Raw genomic sequence first — 18045 nt, 5'->3', positions numbered from 1 at the left:
TGGACTTTGTTTAGGAATTATGAAACATCAGAGCGTTACAGCAAAGTAATCTGAATTTGGCAAACAACAACTCTATTAGCATACACTCCTCCCAGTATTTTGCGCAATCTGGAAGACATGTCCATTATTCCATAGTCAAGCAGGCGCTTCATGGATTGGGTGTGTTATTTTACACGGCTGACAGGCACAATCCTTAGTACATCCCATTTGTAGATCAGCTTCTCCTTCAACGTCTGTGAGCGTAATATTGAGTTTGCACTCGTCTTTCTCGACCAAAACTTTAGTAGATCAGGCTCAGTGTGACTTTAATGTTGTACAAATATGGACATGTTTGTCAGAATACTAGTTAGTGGTAACAATATGGCGGACACAACTCATTTACACAAGTAAAGAAATCCCAACCCCGAGCTTAGTCAGTAATGTGGAGAATAAGGCAACGCATTGTTTATTCGGGGTCAGATGAAGTGTATAGAATTAAAGTAAGTCTGCATCCTGACTGTGTATGTGAGTTGATTACTGCTATAAATGGATCGGGTCCTCTCGATGAAACCCATTTCTCTCTGTCTCATCTGCTAACTTTACGCTTCACTGATCATGGCAAACGACACACACACGCACACACACTCTCTCTCACACACGCACGTACACACACACACACATAGAGCGGGAGAGGTTTAGATCTAGTCCTTTTTCACATGCTAGTTTGTCTCTCTGACACACAGGATTTCGTCAACATTAAGGATCGAACAAACCTCTGCTGAGAGTTCGAAGTCTAGTCTTTCACAATTAATGTACATTACTGATGCACAAACTACAAAAAGGCTTAAAATATGCATTTTTAATCATAATAGAGGAAATGCATTGTTTTTTTTTAATAAATCTGGGAGAAAGAAACACACACTTTCAAGTTTCACTTCCCCAGTTATTTTAAAAAGGTTTGTTTTTATGAGATTTTTGATAAACACAGAACACACACACTTCAACATCCATAGATACTGCAAGTGTATATTGAGATATGCTTATCTATATCAGAAATTTAAAGGCATGGGTATTGCCAAATTAATGACAAATATGTAGACTGAGATACACACACTCGCACATGGTGCTGTGTTATGTATTAGTGATGATTACTGGGGTTGTAGTGCTACAACAGTGGATCTTCAGTGGAGCATGAAAGCTCGCCTCCGTCCACCCCCACAGCTCCCACTGCGCCCTGCCAGCACTGCCTGGGTTAAGTCACTGTAATTGTGGGGGGGTGTACGAGCCAAGACTACATGAACCCTTACTTTGTAAATGCTACAAGATATTTCCATTTTGAATAAATAAATAAATAAATCATTTGGGATGTAAAGTTGAATTGTATGCATTAATGCTGGACACATTAATGTGTACAAATGGTGGTTTGCTGTCCCATGAAGACAATGGACCAAAAAAAAGCAATATAAATAGGTCTTTTTAAAATGCTGATTCTTTCATATTTGTAATTGTATGATGATTGAGTTCATCTCAAATGTGTGTTTTTGATTGTGGAAGGAGAGGGGAGTGCATGTAATAAGCACACACGTGCATGTGGAGAACATGCAAACTCCACACAGAATATTCTTGCAGCACTGTGCAGCCAGTATAGCTTATTTCAACATTAAACAACATTGAACATATAGCCAAGCTATAAGCTCACCAATTGCGGAAAAACCCTGATAATTATTACAGCTGATGTTATAGATTGTTATATGTAATTGTCAAATTGTATCTACTGCGAGTCAGTTTACTGTGCAATCAATAGATTCTGCTGTTGTTAAATGTCTCACTCAAAATCTGCCATTAGGAAGCTACATGTTACAATGTATTATAGTATTATGATTGTAGTATTTACCTCACTAATGCAAACTAACAAGACATAACAAAATTGCTTGCTTCTAGGGCTAAACAAACAAAAAAAGCGAATCTACAGTATATAACACATTTGTGTTTTACTGCTGCTGCATGCACCTTAAAATATGTGTTATAATCTTGCAAAAAAAAAAGTGAAACAGACGAGAAAACATACTGTACACTTAAAATGGAAAGGAATTAAATATTTGTGTGTGTGTGTGTGTGTGTGTGTGTGTGTGTGTGTGTGTGTGTGTGTGTGTGTGTGTGTGTGTGTGTGTGTGTGAGTGTGTGTGTGTGTGTGTGTGTGTGTGTGTGTGTGTGTGTGTGTGTGTGTGTACTCGGTGTAAGGTTGACTGACCCTTGGAAAATGTTATTCTCTCTCTAATGTAATGAGTTATGACTGCTGCTCCTTAGGGAGGCACACCCCGCCTACACACACACACACACACACTGACGTCACTAAACTTGATGTGTTTCTTCAGGTTTTGTCTGGGCAGACATTGTAAACGGTCCTTAATTATGCCTGCGGACAACGGCTGCGGTATAAGAGGGGAAAAAACAACAGCTATTCATTTGTCTGCAGGCTGTAATGTGGCGACTTGTTTTTGGTCCCAGAGGAGCGGCATCTAAAGATAACATGTAGTGGAATACTGTATGTGGATGGCAAAGAAATTACAATCAAGAGACACTAACAGTTTTATTGAGATCTTTTTATGAACTGAGCTGAATGAAACAATCGTGGTCTGAAACTCTGAGGGGAAGAGACAGGAATAAATGAGATGAAACTTTAATGATTCCAGAGGGGAAATTTGGGGCATTGCAGCAACGCACTGTTGAGTGCAGATCAGATGCAGGTCAGCATTATACCTGTCGTAAACGTTACAAAGTGATTGTGAATTACTGTAATACGAGACTTGGAAAAAGAATACTTTGAAGTAAAAGTAGCTCAACTTTTTCATCATGTATTTCTGAACTCATTCTCAATTATCATCATATGAATACCTCTCATACTCACACTTTTTGGATATGTTGACACCGAATAACCGGGATAGATTCTAAAAATGGTGATTGTTGCGATCCCACGAGTTACTTGTAGCACTAACACTGCATGACGGTACATTTTATACACACTTTGTACTGAATGCATAAACCTGCATAAAAACACATTTCCATAACAAACATTTGCATTTTGAAGCTAATGCCAGTTCAAACATGTTGGCCAACTTGTATGCTTTGGCCTTATGCCTCCACACAGTGGTAGTGATAAAAGGCATGCTGTGTTCTTTTGTTGTTTTTTACATTTTCATTCAAGCCAAATCCCTTTAACACTTTAAAAGTATTTCAGATTCTGACAAGGTGGTGTTAATGTGATACCTTTGCACCATTTTTAGTGGTTTTCTTAAAATCCTGCAGTATTACTGATTAGACATTGATGAACAAAGTCAAATGTTGTAGGATGTTGTAAGGCTGTGATTGAACCACAAAGCTGGATATAATTTACAAATTCTCTCCATAACTTTTTTTCCCAAGCACAATAATCATTAGAGTTGAGGAAACAGGAGTTATGTACAATAATCATTTCCCGTTGTTGTTGTTTTTTTTTCCCACAGCTGATGACTAAGCATCCAGCGAAACGACTGGGCTGTGGCCCTGAAGGGGAACGAGATATCAGGGAGCACAGCTTTTTCCGCTACATGGACTGGGAGAAACTGGAGAACAAGGAGGTGCAGCCGCCTTTCAAACCCAGAGCTGTAAGTCTGACCCCTCGAAACCCAACGTGACCACAAGTTAGGACGTGCAAAGCACCTGAGCGGGAAGACTAAATACATGGTCGACGCATGAGTGCCGACCAGGATGATTAGAGTGATCTGCATTACTGTGCTTCCCAATTTTGCTCGTCTTTCCTTCTTCCAGTCTAACTCTCTCTGTTTCCTTTCAACGCGTAGCTCTGTCCTCCCTATCTTTTCACTTTCAATGTGACGTCTGTCTCTCTCTCTCCCCTCCCCGTCTGAGACAGTATGCACAGGTAAGTTGGGAAGTTGTGATGGTGACGGTGGAGAATGTGCGCGGATGATCAGAGGTCAGAGCTGGTGATGATCATATCGCCATAAATGTTGATGTAGAGGGAGATAGGGAGACGAGTGCAGTGATAATTCCTCTGTGGACGGAGAAAGAGAGTGAATCCTGTGGACTGGACGTACAAACGAGTTTGTTGGTGGCGACTCTTTTAAACATGTACACACAGAGCTGGTGTCTGCTGCCTGGTGCAGTTGCATTATTCTGAAACCTGAAAGGGATTTTGTTTTCTGTGGGGGTGAGACTGAGTTCAGACTAAACCTCCAGGGAATAAGTGCACATCCATACAGCTTCTGTTAAAGTCACTTGGAAGTACTGTGTTTGTGTTTTGCATTACTTGAATTATTCTTTATAGGAAAAGAATTTGTTTGATCATAACGAGAGTCGGAATGATGTCATCTAATACTCAGCCATGTATGCACATAATATGTACACGTACTCAGCCTTAGGCCATCATGCGGCTAGTTTTTCTGATTTGCAGCTTACTCTGGGTTACGTGTGATTGGAGTAGCCTATACTGCAGTCTCTGTATGCTTCTGTGTGTCTGTGCACATGTGAAAGAAGTTGCCATTCGGACCTGGCTGTTGTAACACTGGCGTTTTGCTCCAGAGTTCTCTGGTGTGGGGGATGACATATGTTTTCTCATCTCTTCTCTACTTTTTCTCTTCTATTCCCTCAATTTCTGTTTGATCTAGTCTTCCTAATTTCTGTTGTCTTTCATGCCTCTGCCCTGTCACTTGCTCTCGCTCTCGCTCTCGCTCTCGCATACCCAGTCTTAGATCTGGAACTTTTTTTGCAGAGTCCACATAAGCATTGGAGGTGCAGTTTATCTGAAAATGGTTCTTTGATCCTCTATGGGTGCCATGTTATTGGACCTTTTTTTGAAGCAAGTGCAGATTTAAAGTCTGTGTAAAGCGGTAAAAATGTGCTTTAAATTCCTCACCACGATTGTTACTGTGCAAATAGGATCTCAGACATATTTTAATGGTAAGAGATTTATAGACAATTGAGACACAAAGCCATAAAAGAAAACCGTACAACAATACAGCGAGTTTTCCCTTCTAACAGCAATAACTGCATGTTTAAAACCTGACTTTTCACTGAGTTACATACATATATACGTATACAACAGTTGTTGTCCACATATAATCACAATATGGTCAGACAGGAAGGAGAAGCTGATAGCCATTTACACAGAGTAAAGTTTCTGACTTATTTCAATGTTTTTTTTTTCTTTTCTAAATTTGCTTTACACAGACTTTTTTTCAGTTCATTTTATTTGTGACTAAACCCAGCTTCAATCATTTTTCTTTGAAGAGTTACGTTTGTGTGTTGTATTGTTCCTGAAAGGTGCATGATGCTCGTTCTACTTTCCGGATTGTTCCTGACGACTCTGTTGTACGAGCTGGGTACCCTTTACAGACTGTGTGTAATCGGTGGGAATGGGACTTTATGAACGTGTGAATGACCAACTGACCAAATGACAGACCGACTGGCGGGCTGGTTTAATAATTCATCCAACACATGAGAGTTTGTTCATGCCATCACCACAGACTTCCATTTAACACTGTCACTGTGTGACCATCCTCATTCATCTGTCCTTTAATCTACTGTTAGTCTCCATCCACCATCATCGTGCAAAAAGATGTCATCCACCCATCCACATCTTCACCACTCCATCTGTTTGCCGTGACCATGCATCACCCCATCTGTCCTCTCACATTTTATTTGTCCTCTTTGTGTTCAAAGTTTTTTTTTTGTATGTTTCTGTTTATTTGCATGCTCTGAGGCCCAATCTCAAATCAAACCTGTCCTGGAGTGCACCACAGAAACCTTTTCCTCAAAAATCCTGTAAAAATCCGAAGCCATGGAGCTACGACATTTATTCGTGGAAACTTTGTGGCATTTATTTCATCTGCTCTCCCCCCAAAACAGGTTAAAACAAATGCAAGTAATTAGCTGCAAATACTATCTGACCCTGGTGTATTGCTCATTTCACACGTTTCCCCAAACTATAAACAGTCTGGCTTAATTTCATTTAGTTTTCTGAGTAACAGAGATTTAATGAGTTTGTAGTTTTCCTCTGGGTGATGTTGTCAGAGGACACTGAATCCTTGTTGTGTTAATTAAAGCTCAGTGATGGAGATGGGGGGTAAAAAAAAAGAAAAAAAAAGAAATAGTTGGGCCTAAAGTCCCTGCAAGGCATACTTGTCGGGAAAATATTGTTTTCAAGTTAATAACTTGTTTTATGTACTTAGACGAACGCACATCTCAGGGCTATATCGGCTCTTTTTGCTTTCCAGTGGTCAGAAGACAGAAATGAGTGGACTTAAATGGACAATTACTTCCTTTTTTAGCAAATTGCTTGTTGAATAAAACAAGCTCCACCTAATGTGGAATTGAAAGTGATTTATCAGTCATTTCCTTGAAGGCAGAATAGTGAAGATTTTGATTGGCTTGTGATGAAGAACCTGTCCCAGCAAATTATTCATCATGTAATATTTGGGCAACCTTTGGATGCTGTTTTAAATGTAAATATAGACAAAATGCAATGATTTCTAAATTTCATAAATACATACTTTACTCCTAATAGAACATGAAACTAAATATTTGCTCATTTTCAGTTGGCAGCAACTGATTTAAAAAAAAAAAAAAAAAAAAAAAAGTCGCCGTTAGCTTTGAGCCTTCAAATAAATCCCATTTACCTTTATATCATATACGTTAGAAACAATCAATTCAGAGGCAATGCCAAAATAGAAGCTATTTGTGTTTGGGATGGTTTGGATCGGCGTTCTTCATCACCCAAAAGTGGCAGCTCCATGCGAGACACAGGCATGGCCCCTTGTTGGATGTAGTGCACTACCACAGGTTGCTTGAGACTTCAGTGGCCCTGTTGTGTTAAGAATTTTGAGTTGGAGATGCTTCACATATCTGAACAAGGAGAAGGTACCTGAGGCGTGCTTTATTTATCCTCCAGTGAGAGCGGCTGGAGACGCGGCGCCCTCTTCCACGGCTGCAGGAGCATTAAATGAAGCACACCTCGAGTGTAGACACTTGTTCTGATAGTTGAAACCATGTTCAAGTGACGGTCATCTCACGCCCTGGTTCAACCTGCCATTCCCCTTCTTTTGTTCTCCTTTCCTTCTTCACCCCCCCCTCCAATCCACCCAACCTCAATCCATCCATTCCTCTCCATCCCCACTCTACCCCTCCCTCTCCCCCCGGCACTCCATCCCTTCCCGCCCTCCTTAACAGTGCGGACGTGAAGCTGAGAACTTTGACCGTTTTTTCACACGCCACCCGCCGGTGCTGACCCCTCCTGACGAGGAAGTGATTCAGAACTTGGATCAAGACGAGTTCCAGGGATTCTCCTTTATCAACCCGGAGTTCCCAGGAGCTGATGCTACCAGCCCTGCCACAGAGCAGGCTTGATTCCCTGATTTCAGCTCCAGCATGGGCACATGAAGACACACGCCCACACACACACACAAACACACACACACACACGCACACACGCACACACGCACACACACAATGATATCCTTGAAATTATTTGTGTGACAGCCGTCAAAAAATGTCATTAACGTGAAACACAGAATTAACTCCGATCACATATAACCCAGATTTGTTCTCTACTCTGTTGCCACCTTGATGAAGTGTTGATTCCCACTTGAGGATTCAAATATATGATTGCATGAATTGTAGCACTCTCGTGGAAATATCCAGCTCACCAAACTGATATCAAACAAAGCGATCATGTTTCAAATTATTGCTACAAGTAGGATTCACAGCAAAAAAAAATTCTTGGCTTTGCTTTTCAAGGGTCTTATTACTTTGAACCAATGGAGTATAATATTCTGCATGACACCGTACATGACATTTGAAGAAAATTATTTGCCACATGCTTTTTTTTTTTAATCAGACTTGTTTTGCATTTATGGTAATTCTCAACTTGTGCTCCTTGCAGTGTGAACAAAGAGTGTGTGTTTAATTTACCATTATATGATCAAAGTAATGATTCAAAATTAACTGTGACCTTTTACATTTCACTTTAAAATGGGGGGGGGAAAAAACATTCTGACAATTACGACACCACTTTTTTTGGAAAACCAAAATGTTTTTAAAGGATGGGTAACCCCAGCGGATTAACAACACAACTGCAAGATTCGACATGTAAAATAGCTTCAGCCTCCCATGTTATGACTTTTATGTTGGGTGAAAATTGTATCTTAACTTTTCTTTTATTCATTCCATGGTTGTTCCAGCACTTTTTTGTCAGTAATTTCTGTGTGCTTTTTATTGAGCGTACAATAATATTAGTGTCTGTTTAATCCTTATCTTAGCTAAAACTGGAATGCTTGACATACATGCATGAGTTGCTATATCAAAAGTAGCCCACGACCTTCTCTCCCGACTGCATTTTAATTCTCAGAAAGCATTACCCAATCAACTGGTGGGGTGATACTAGTAAAATGCAGTGGGGAAATTTAGTTTTTAATAGAAGGTTTGAGTCAGTAAAATAGACAATACTATTTCTTATACTCCTATTATCTAGTATTTAATCAATGAAAGAGACTAGCAGTGTTTTACAAAAGCATGATTCCAATACCCAGGTGTTTGTTTACAGTGTGTGTATGCGCCTGCACATCAATGTTTTCTAAGTGTGAACGAGCACTGTGTATGAAAGTGCACATTTGCATTCGTGCGTGTGTCCATGCTGCCTTCGCAGCGTCTTGCCCGGCCTTGTGTTTACGTTTGTTGGTATGACAGTGACGGCAGGCTCCCGTCATATCAGGCAGTATTAGTAAGATCCACTTTACCTCCAACCAGCCACTCTGGAGGTGGCACAAGATAACAGATGTAGTTTGAATGAGAATATTTAGATTTAAAATATTTTCTTGTATTTAAATTGTCATCGACTGCCGATTTAAATCTTAAATTGCCTAGAAAGCCCACCGTTGGTGCCCTGCAAGGTTTGTTGGGCCAAGCACTCTGTTTTTAATCAGAGTGACGTATTTATCCTGTGCTTCTAAAAAAAAAAAAAAAAAAAAGGACAAAACTAAACAAATATTCTTCGTATCGACTAAAGCAAAACCTCATGAATGGGATCAATACATTGTTTGACTTAAACTTTTTGTCAAGCTTTTTAGCAGCGGTGTTTTAACTCACTGTGATCGGTGTCTATTAAGTAGCCCTCTTTTTATGTGGGATGATAATTTCCATCCTTACAATTGCTTAACCACGTGGACACAGGTCAAAATGACACTTACTGAAGCAGAAAAGTCGGCTGATGGGAAAATTTGAAGCTATAGGTTACAATTTGCCAATGCGGTCAAGGTATTTGTCTTATCATTCCAGAGATTATTTTCTTCAAAGTGGGCAAACGTGTCTACACACATATCCACAACTGAAAATGTCAGCCCTGTAGTTGTAATGATAGATGCTGACGTAGAGAAAAAAAAAACTGTTTCAGAGTTCAATTCCAATGAGACTAGGTTCAGTTAAGTAGGACGGGACAAGACTACTGTACTGTACTGTACAGCACAGTTCATTACACCACAATACAATACCATACACCAGAGTACAGTGCAATATCGTTCAGTAAACCACAGTTCTGACCATCAAGCTGACAATAGTTCAAAATCATAAATCAATTTGATTAATTCTTTTGGGGCCAATTAGAAAGCTCAGGTCCCTGCTTTTCATTGTTAGTTGATGAGGCAGCAAAAATTATTGCCCTCTTAAAAGTTAGAGTTCTTTTGTTTTCTTACCTGCAATAGTTTTTACATTATCATTATTTGACAGTGGTGTATGTTGCTGTTGGTGTTGTCGCTGTCTTGAGGCATGTTTCGTTAGATTTTCCTCCGGTCTGAATGTGTTTGGCTTCCACTTCAGATTTATATTTTCTTTTTTTTTTCCAATGAAAATTGAGCTGCAGGAGTGCAGTCTTAGAGTTTTTCTTTATTTGAACACTTATCTGGTCTGGTGAGGGACGGGATAGCCTCCGCTGTCATGGCGGTGGCCAAGATATCATCAGGGAGGTAATAACAGACATCTCAGAATATCATTAGGAAAGATCAGAGCTCAATAGCGGATCTATCGCAGAGAACAGCCACACTGATGGACTCTCGGTTCCCCAACCTGATTTTGTTGGTTTATGCCCTGAGAAAGGGTTAGTAGAAAACTAATGTACCAAAAAGCCCTATCAGGAAATCACAGTGCAGAAGTCAGCATTGAGGATTATTGTATCCTTTGGTGACTTTGCTGCTGAATATTTTCACACAGCCTCCCATAAACACTTAAAAAGAGATTTTTGGAGGGTAAGTAGTGATTTACATCTGGACATGGTGGGTCCTGTCAGCTATCTCCAGTTTTTTCTTAACCTGCTAGTGTGTTTTTATAACTGGATGAACCCCATTATCCCCAAAACGTCCACTGTTGTGTCGCACCACTATCGTCAGTATTTATCTCAGTCATTGTTATCCTGCATTTTAACAGCAACAGAATATACTCACACATATTTACCTATACATAAACATATATTAGTGTCAAATGTTCATATTAACCGATTATTCTACATGTGGTCAGTATTTAGAGGGTGGAGAGGAGGAAGGGTCGTACTCCTGGATTGGTGTTTCTGTTTCCATGGTTTTGCTCCTGCTGAATGAACAGATAAATGACCTGCATGAAAAAAAGAGCTTTCGTTTGACCTTATTAGATAAAACTTATATGCATTTAACATATTAGGATGGTCCATGTTTTTTTGTGTCAGCAGTGCTTCAAAGGTGTGATCCAAGCTGTTGTTATGTGCGCTGTGTGGAAAATGCATATTTATATCAAAAAAAGGAGAAAAAAATGCTTTTCACAATGCTTTCCATGTGCCAAAATTTTCTTTTTCTTTTTTGTTTTCCATAAAAAGAGATACATACCTAAAATAAAGAATTTAAAATATTAAATGTCGTTTTCAATCTGTTTTTTAGGACATTTATTTTGTATGTTTTCAAGAATATTGTAGGTTTTTGCATTGACTGACGCTTTTTCCACACTTGTGTATCTTTTTATATGTTTAAGGTGGGTTTTTTTCCAACCTCTTTTTCACACGAAACTGAAAGATTACTTCCTGAGACAAACACTCAATGTTTTGTAAGAACAAGATCTGGTGGCAAAAGACAGAAGATGGTGAGCGGATAAAGATGGTGATGGAGGACGACAGACAGGTTGTGCAGAAGCAGGAGGGCGAGTGAAGCAATGAGCAGCATTGGATGATCGGAGAAGAGAGGAATAGGTGTGGAAGAAGGGACAGTAGTGAGGAGGGAAAGATGGAGGGAGGAGACGAGGATGCAAAGCGAAGCTCTGTGAGGCGAGGCAGGCGGCTACAACAGGCTGTGCATATTTCATGGCTGCCACTTATCATAAGAGCCTTTCTCTGATGGGGAGCGTAGGTCTGATGACTTCAAGGAAATAACATGCAGAACACGGCCTACATACACACAGCCCTGCTGAGCCACTCAGCCGCTTCCCGCCGCCTTTAAAGCCGCTCACAATCCACTGTAGCGGAGCTGCCGCTGCTGCTCTGACAAGCCGCACATTTACTTTTAATAACTGTATGTTGCACCACTTACTACTCCTGGTACATTATATTGTTAACAAGTATGGACATACACCAGACCAAGTGGTTGAGAGTCTCACGGTGTGATAGGAAGCAGTATGAAAACGGTGGAAATAAAGTGAGCTTTAGAATTTCCAACTGAATGGAAATGCTATGGCAGTGAGTATAAGCGATCAAACGTGTTTGGAATGGTGCGTTAGCACACTCAACTCACAGCTAAAATAGCTGTGGTTTGGGTCTTGTTTTTTTTGTTTTTTTGTGGAGTTTGCATGTTCACCATTAGCGTCCGTGGGTTTTCCCCAGGTATACTGCACGAAGACATGCAAGTACGATCAATCATAAAAAGAACAGGTGGTATCTGTTGGGTACAATTGTTCAAACTTACCGTGTTGGAAGCTCAGATTGATCACATTGAACACAGCAAAAGATATTTACAGTCATTCAAACATGCAGCTTGAAACTTACAACAATCTGGACCTGCTCTATTGTAGCATGTTGATTTCTAAAGTGTCTTTTCCACTGTAATACTAAACAGTGATTTACACAAGCATATATAGTATTCCACATTAATACTATATGGTGCTAAACTTTTCAACACTGACCTTCCTGATATGTGTTTACAGTAGAGCAGCATCATGTTTTATCGCAGTGTTTCTGCTCCATTAACAATTTTAAAGTGGTTTTCCCAAACTGATAAATGATTTATTTTTAGGTTAATAGTTTGACATTTGAGGGAATACCCTAAATCACTTTCATGCCTTGAGGTGGAAGAGAATTTCACTCTATGAAAGATACCTGAGATTTCACTCCGGTGTCGATTAAAAATGAAGCAAGAGCCAACAGCAAACTAGATTTTCATTAACATCGAAAACCGTGTGAAATAGATATTGCAATTTAATCAAATATTCCTACTGGCACTACTGATGTACAGTACTTAACACATTTGATCTTAATTTGTTATGAAATTCAGTGGGGGGGGGGGGGGGGGGTGTCTGTTTGGGATCCTGACTTTATGGCAGAAGTAGTTGCTGTTGTATAAAAGGTGATTAAAGGGATGGAAACAATGGAAAAACCTTGTGGATCAATCCCGTTAAAAATAGGTTTTGCTCCACTGTGCTCTCGGGGCCCCACCCCACCCCAGTAGGTTTAATCTCCTTATAATCTGTGTTTTGTTTTGTTTTTGTCTTCTTTTTTTCTTACCCTGGTCCTTTGTTGACACTGTGATGAAATTGATATAACTTAATTAAGCCTGAGGGCACACAACAATGACCAAGAGTGTTAATGCTGAACTGAACTGATCCACAATTGAGTTGCTATAGTTAAAGGGATTTCAGGTAACTAAAAACAATATGTCAATGCTGACAACAGCACTTCAGCCAGGTCATTCCCAAGCTTGTTTGAAGAAGTACTAGGATCAATATCGATATAAATCTAAACAGTTAGTAAGAGTCTATGGTCATTATAGTCTTACATATATGTAATATATCCCAGAGTCTCTGATTATACATATTATACATATTTAGCTTTGATTTTCACTTTTGTTGCTGGCAACCTGAATAAATAGGAGCCTACATCAGTCTTTGTTCAGTGAATGCTGACATTGTAGTGCAACTGCATTTTGTGAAAATGTATTCTAAAGCAATTCCGGCTCCCGTGCAACAGTAAGTTCCAGCACGTAAGCTGTATAAAGTTTGCATTGGAGTACATGTAATAGCCAGTGTACACAGTAAGCCGCAGCACTGCTGGAGTGTATGTGATAATTAATTCCAAATGTTGCAGCCCCCAAATTAAAGCCAGTGGCTTCAGCACAAAGCAGCCTGCGCTTATCAGCCCAAAACAGGTCAGCGTTCGATACCGCCTTTCATTCACCCTCCTCTCCTCTTCACCTCCCCTTTCCTCTGTGCCTCCCACTCTCCCCGCATCCTCAGCTGACATCGGCTCGTCTCCCGCTAATCCTCTCGTTACTGAAAAGAGATGGGATGAGAGAGGGAGAGAGAGAGGGGGGGGATGAGGCAGGAAGGCATAAGAGAGGCAAGGGAGGTGCATTTAGGCAAAGACTAAATTGAACACTTGGAGTCATGTTTCTCTATTAAAGCCAGCGCCTCTGGAACACAGTGATGTGAAACGTTATGTGTGTTTGCCCTAATGCCTCTGTATAGTCTAATCTTTCTATCTATGCATCTATACCAAGGGCCAATGATATTTATCTTACCCCGTCCTTTGCTGCATCTCGTTTCCTCCTCTTTTTTCCCTCTGCATATCTCTGTCTCTCTGCCTTGCAGCATTAACTGCAACTGAAGCGTGCTGAGATGGAACACATTATGAGCTGGCCTACATGGCTGGCAGCTGTGTGTATATGTGTGTTAGAGAGAAGGAGGGAGGGAGGGAGGCTGGCTGTGTCTGTGTGCACGGTGAATAACTGTGTGTGTGCACACGCGTCCACAGCAGTGAATTTTCACAGTTCTGGATACATAAATACACACATATGGATTTGTGTGATTTTGTGTCCACTTATCTCAAATGCATGTTGGTAAGCTAATTGGAACTGAGAATGTGTGCCCTGTTCATGACGCTTGATGATAGATTCATGTTTCAGTGCAGCATGCTTCGCTCCACACGTTCATTTAACTGAACGTTCTCTGACTTGGCTTGGTTTTTCTTCCTCATACGGTGCTCCGGTAGGAAATCGTGCTTATAATGTGGGATGCTCTGCAGGAGGCATTTTGCAGAAAGCAATTTTTAAAGCCGCAGCCACTGTTGCATCTCATTTGACATGTATGTGCATTATCCATGAATATCAACTTCAAACGTCCATTTAAAACATTGCTTTACATTTTTATGAAGAGGGAAATCTTTGAGGAAAATGATATTGACAAATATATGTCCTTCAACGTTTGCTTTGATGTTGACTTTGAGACCCAAAACAAAAGTGTATGTGAAGCAAAGCACTATGTGAAATGACATTTCCATTCTCAAATAGAAGTTGCAGCATTTGATTAGTTGATTTAACTGACCAACGAAGCAGAATCTATTTATGTGGCACAAGACAGAGGAGAAGCGTTCTCTTTATTCATGATACAAATGCTCTTCAAGGTCTTTTTTTTTCTACACACTGGTGTGCAAGTTGGCATGTTGTATAATGGGATTCTCACATTCTCTCTGACAGCTCATTTTCAAGTCATCAATCAGAATCAAGTCCATGTTTTTTTTTAACTATGGGAAGAAACTTGAGTATCTGGAGAAAGTCCACACACGAAAACATGCAAACTTCCCACAAATTAATCCCCAAGCGCAAATTCAAACCACGAAGTATTTAAACTGCGACACAAGAGTGTCCAACACTATTATACAGCCACATGGCTCTGTGTTTGAAATTTCAGCAACACGAGACAAAAAAGGCTTTTAAAGATGCCCTATATAGTCACTATTATGTTTCTCAACACAAACCTTGATGATCCGATCTTGCGATGTTACAGATGTTTGTGCATTAGACCTGTTTTAGTTACTAGTATGTGGGACAGAATCAGCTGATGTAGTCATAATTTAGTAATAAATTATTGTCATTCTTTGATTAAAATTGACTGACTGGTGCATTTATGTGGTTCACGGAGTCTATGACGTTAAACCGTGAGTACAAAGAGGATGTAATGTATACGAATACAACAGATGTGTATTGGATGATTGTGTTCAAGAACCTCATTTAATTCCTCAAAATATTTGACTAAAGACCAAACCTATAGTTAATAAACGATGATCTGACATTTCATATGTAAAGTTAATCCGACCACATCCATAGGATGAGTATAAGTATAGGGTCAACTTTATGGGATGTCGTGACCAGGGATGTGATGTGCCCCAAGCAAAGATGAAGAGAGGTGACATTTCTCATCTTCAAAGTTCTCATCTGCCCTGCTCCTGATGCTTTTCGGTGCCACCATCCTCTTCCTCACTTAGGAAAAATGGTTGTAATGCCTAAAGCTGGTTAAGAAAAAAGTGTGACATGAACATTCCTAGAAAACTCCTCTTTGATCCTGCTTCACATCTTTCCTCGCTGCTCTTCATGTGATTTGAACTGTGGCTTCACGTATGTCTGTTTAAGATACGGTATGTGGTAATATGATAAACTGCCAAGACATCCTGATTCCTCACATACTTCGTTTGTTTAAAAGGTTGTTCATATTTCCCTAAAATTACAGATACACTGGGGATGAAAAAAAAGGGTTAGTCAATTCTAATTAAAGAATGACAATAATTGTAATTGTATGCTATTGTACATTCAAGAACAACAAAGGACGTCTTCCTGAACAGACCGACTCAGACGTTGGCATATACTCATAATCCAATTACTCTTACAGGTAATGAAAATACTGGCTCAGAAACACAAATCTAATCGAATTCAGGACAAGGTGTTTATATTTTGGCTTATTATGGATATAGATCTGGTAAATGTTTGAAACCATTGCATTAAGTTATTGTTATGGTATGTTATGGATAGGGTCGATCTTCCAAATAGTTGTTATCTTCTGCCGTGAGGGGTGACTTGAATGGAGCACTGGAAAGATGAATGCATGTATGGCACTCAAAGTGATTTACTGAGTGAAGTGCTAAACCGAGTGTGGCACCGTCGTTGCACTTCTTCGGGGAGCATCCTACGCAGCAATATGTTTGTGTGAATACCCCCCCCCCCCCCCCCCCCCCCCCCCCGGTGATTATGCACATGCTTTGCAGTACCATGAGTGCACATAACATGTGGGGCCCCCAATAATCCTCAGCCATGTCAATGCATCGATGTGTGCGTGTGTGTGTGTGTGTGTGTGTGTGTGTGTGTGTGTGTGTGTGTGTGTGTGTGTGTGTGTGTGTGTGTGTGTGTGTGTGTGTGTGTGTGTGTGTGTGTGTGCGAAACGCCAGCCGCTCTACTTTACCGCAGCTTTACCGTGCCGCTCCCCTCCCCCCACACGCTACTAACGCACACTCCTCCATCTTTAACAGCCTGTTCTCTCATTTCTCTCCTTCATCCGTACACAAACGGAGCCAAGCAGTGAATTAACAATTCCCTGCCCCCAGAGAAACCTTCTTACTACTACTACTGCCACTATGACTGAACACACGCACGCACCCACGCCTACACACAGCAATCCCTCACCTCTAAAGTCACAGTTCCTGTTGCTCTCAAGTCTATTTCTTCTCTGTCTTGATGTGCTGTATGCCATTTAACAACTTTTTTTTTCCCTTCCATGTGGGTCAGACTCTACTCGCTCTTGCTCTCCTTTATTTCAGGAGACTCTCAGAGTCTCCTTGTTTTGAAATGCCTCGCACTGTTCTTAATATTTTTTTGGAAATGTTCCCCTCTCATAATTCACAAGTGTTATAAAACAGCAGAGAAGGGTGCTGTGCTTGTTTATATTTTCTGTGAAGACCCACACAACAACAGCAGCAAAACAAGCAGACAGATAACACTGCCGTTCTATTTTGCACAGAAGGAAAGGCACTAAAACAGCCCTTTTTTTTTGTAGATACGCACCCTTACTTAGCATGTCCAACCTACTGTACAAACGTCTTCTCTTGTCAGGTGATAGCACAGCTCCTGTATACTTACGTAGCGATCGCAGCGTTAAAACTGTAAGAACTTAGTATTTTCTACCTGCAGCTTTTTTCATGATAAAATATAGAAATATGCTTTTAATACCTAAACAGACGAATTAGATGTTTTGGTGAGGAATAAATGAAAATGACAAAAGGACTATCTATGTAATGGGCAGTCTGCCTTAATGGGCCATGCCAATTATTGATTCATTCATCTTCACAGATTTTCAAGGTTGTGTAGATTATGAAATGTGATCTCAATGACATCACTTCTTTGAATGAGTCTTGGTTATTCATGACTCATTTTTCCTTCCTTGGAGCACTTCTGACAGAAATTGGACAGTGTAGACTGAGGACACCTGAATAAAGGTGTAGTTTTAGGAATGCTTTGAGCCAGTTGTCCAGCCATGACAATTTGGCTTCTGTCAAGTTGTTCAAATGCCTGTTTCTGCTCATAACAACAAGTTTGAGGTTAATATGTCCAGTTTCTGCTCCATCTGTCCCCGTCCGCTAGCAAGTGCCATGATGAAGAGATGTTCAGAAGCTCCATTTTCATTGTTAGTGAATTCTTTTCACTTCGCAGCACAGATTGTATTGTTTACAGGAACACTAAATGAAGTGATCAGATGTGCAGGTTTATATGTACCAGGAGTATCAGTAAGCAGCTCAATCCCTCAATGTTTTTCCACTGTGATGTTGACCGTTTGTGATATGTGCACACATGATCTCACAACACAGCTCCACCTGGAAGCCCACTAGTATGGATTTGTCAAGTACGTAAGTAATCTAGTTGTGTTTCTTCACAACCAACCAAGAACCATTCTCCTTGTTCCGAGTCTGATCACGAAGAGACAAGCATGTAACCTTGTTTGCATGATGTGAGAGCATCTCTTGACTCAGCCAAT

The 18045-nt window shown here is 40.3% G+C and overlaps 1 protein-coding gene across 1 annotated transcript in view; it reads left to right on the top strand.

Moving 5' to 3' along the window:
* Nucleotides 1-10825, top strand: part of prkcbb (protein kinase C, beta b) — a gene marked incomplete at its 5' end in the record, with an annotated part of 71605 nt that extends 60780 nt beyond the window's left edge. The window contains 2 exons of the mRNA XM_080511524.1: nucleotides 3483-3623; nucleotides 7204-10825. Coding sequence (XP_080367650.1) covers nucleotides 3483-3623; nucleotides 7204-7380 — 318 coding nt within the window. The 3' untranslated portion in view covers nucleotides 7381-10825. The remainder of the gene's footprint in view (nucleotides 1-3482; nucleotides 3624-7203) is intronic.
* Between the last annotated feature and the right edge of the window lie 7220 nt (nucleotides 10826-18045).

Source organism: Blennius ocellaris, assembly GCF_963422515.1.
Source record: "Blennius ocellaris genome assembly, chromosome: 16".
Lineage (NCBI taxonomy): Eukaryota > Metazoa > Chordata > Actinopteri > Blenniiformes > Blenniidae > Blennius > Blennius ocellaris.
Note: the sequence above shows the minus strand (reverse complement) of the source record. Positions and strands in the feature narration are given on the sequence as shown.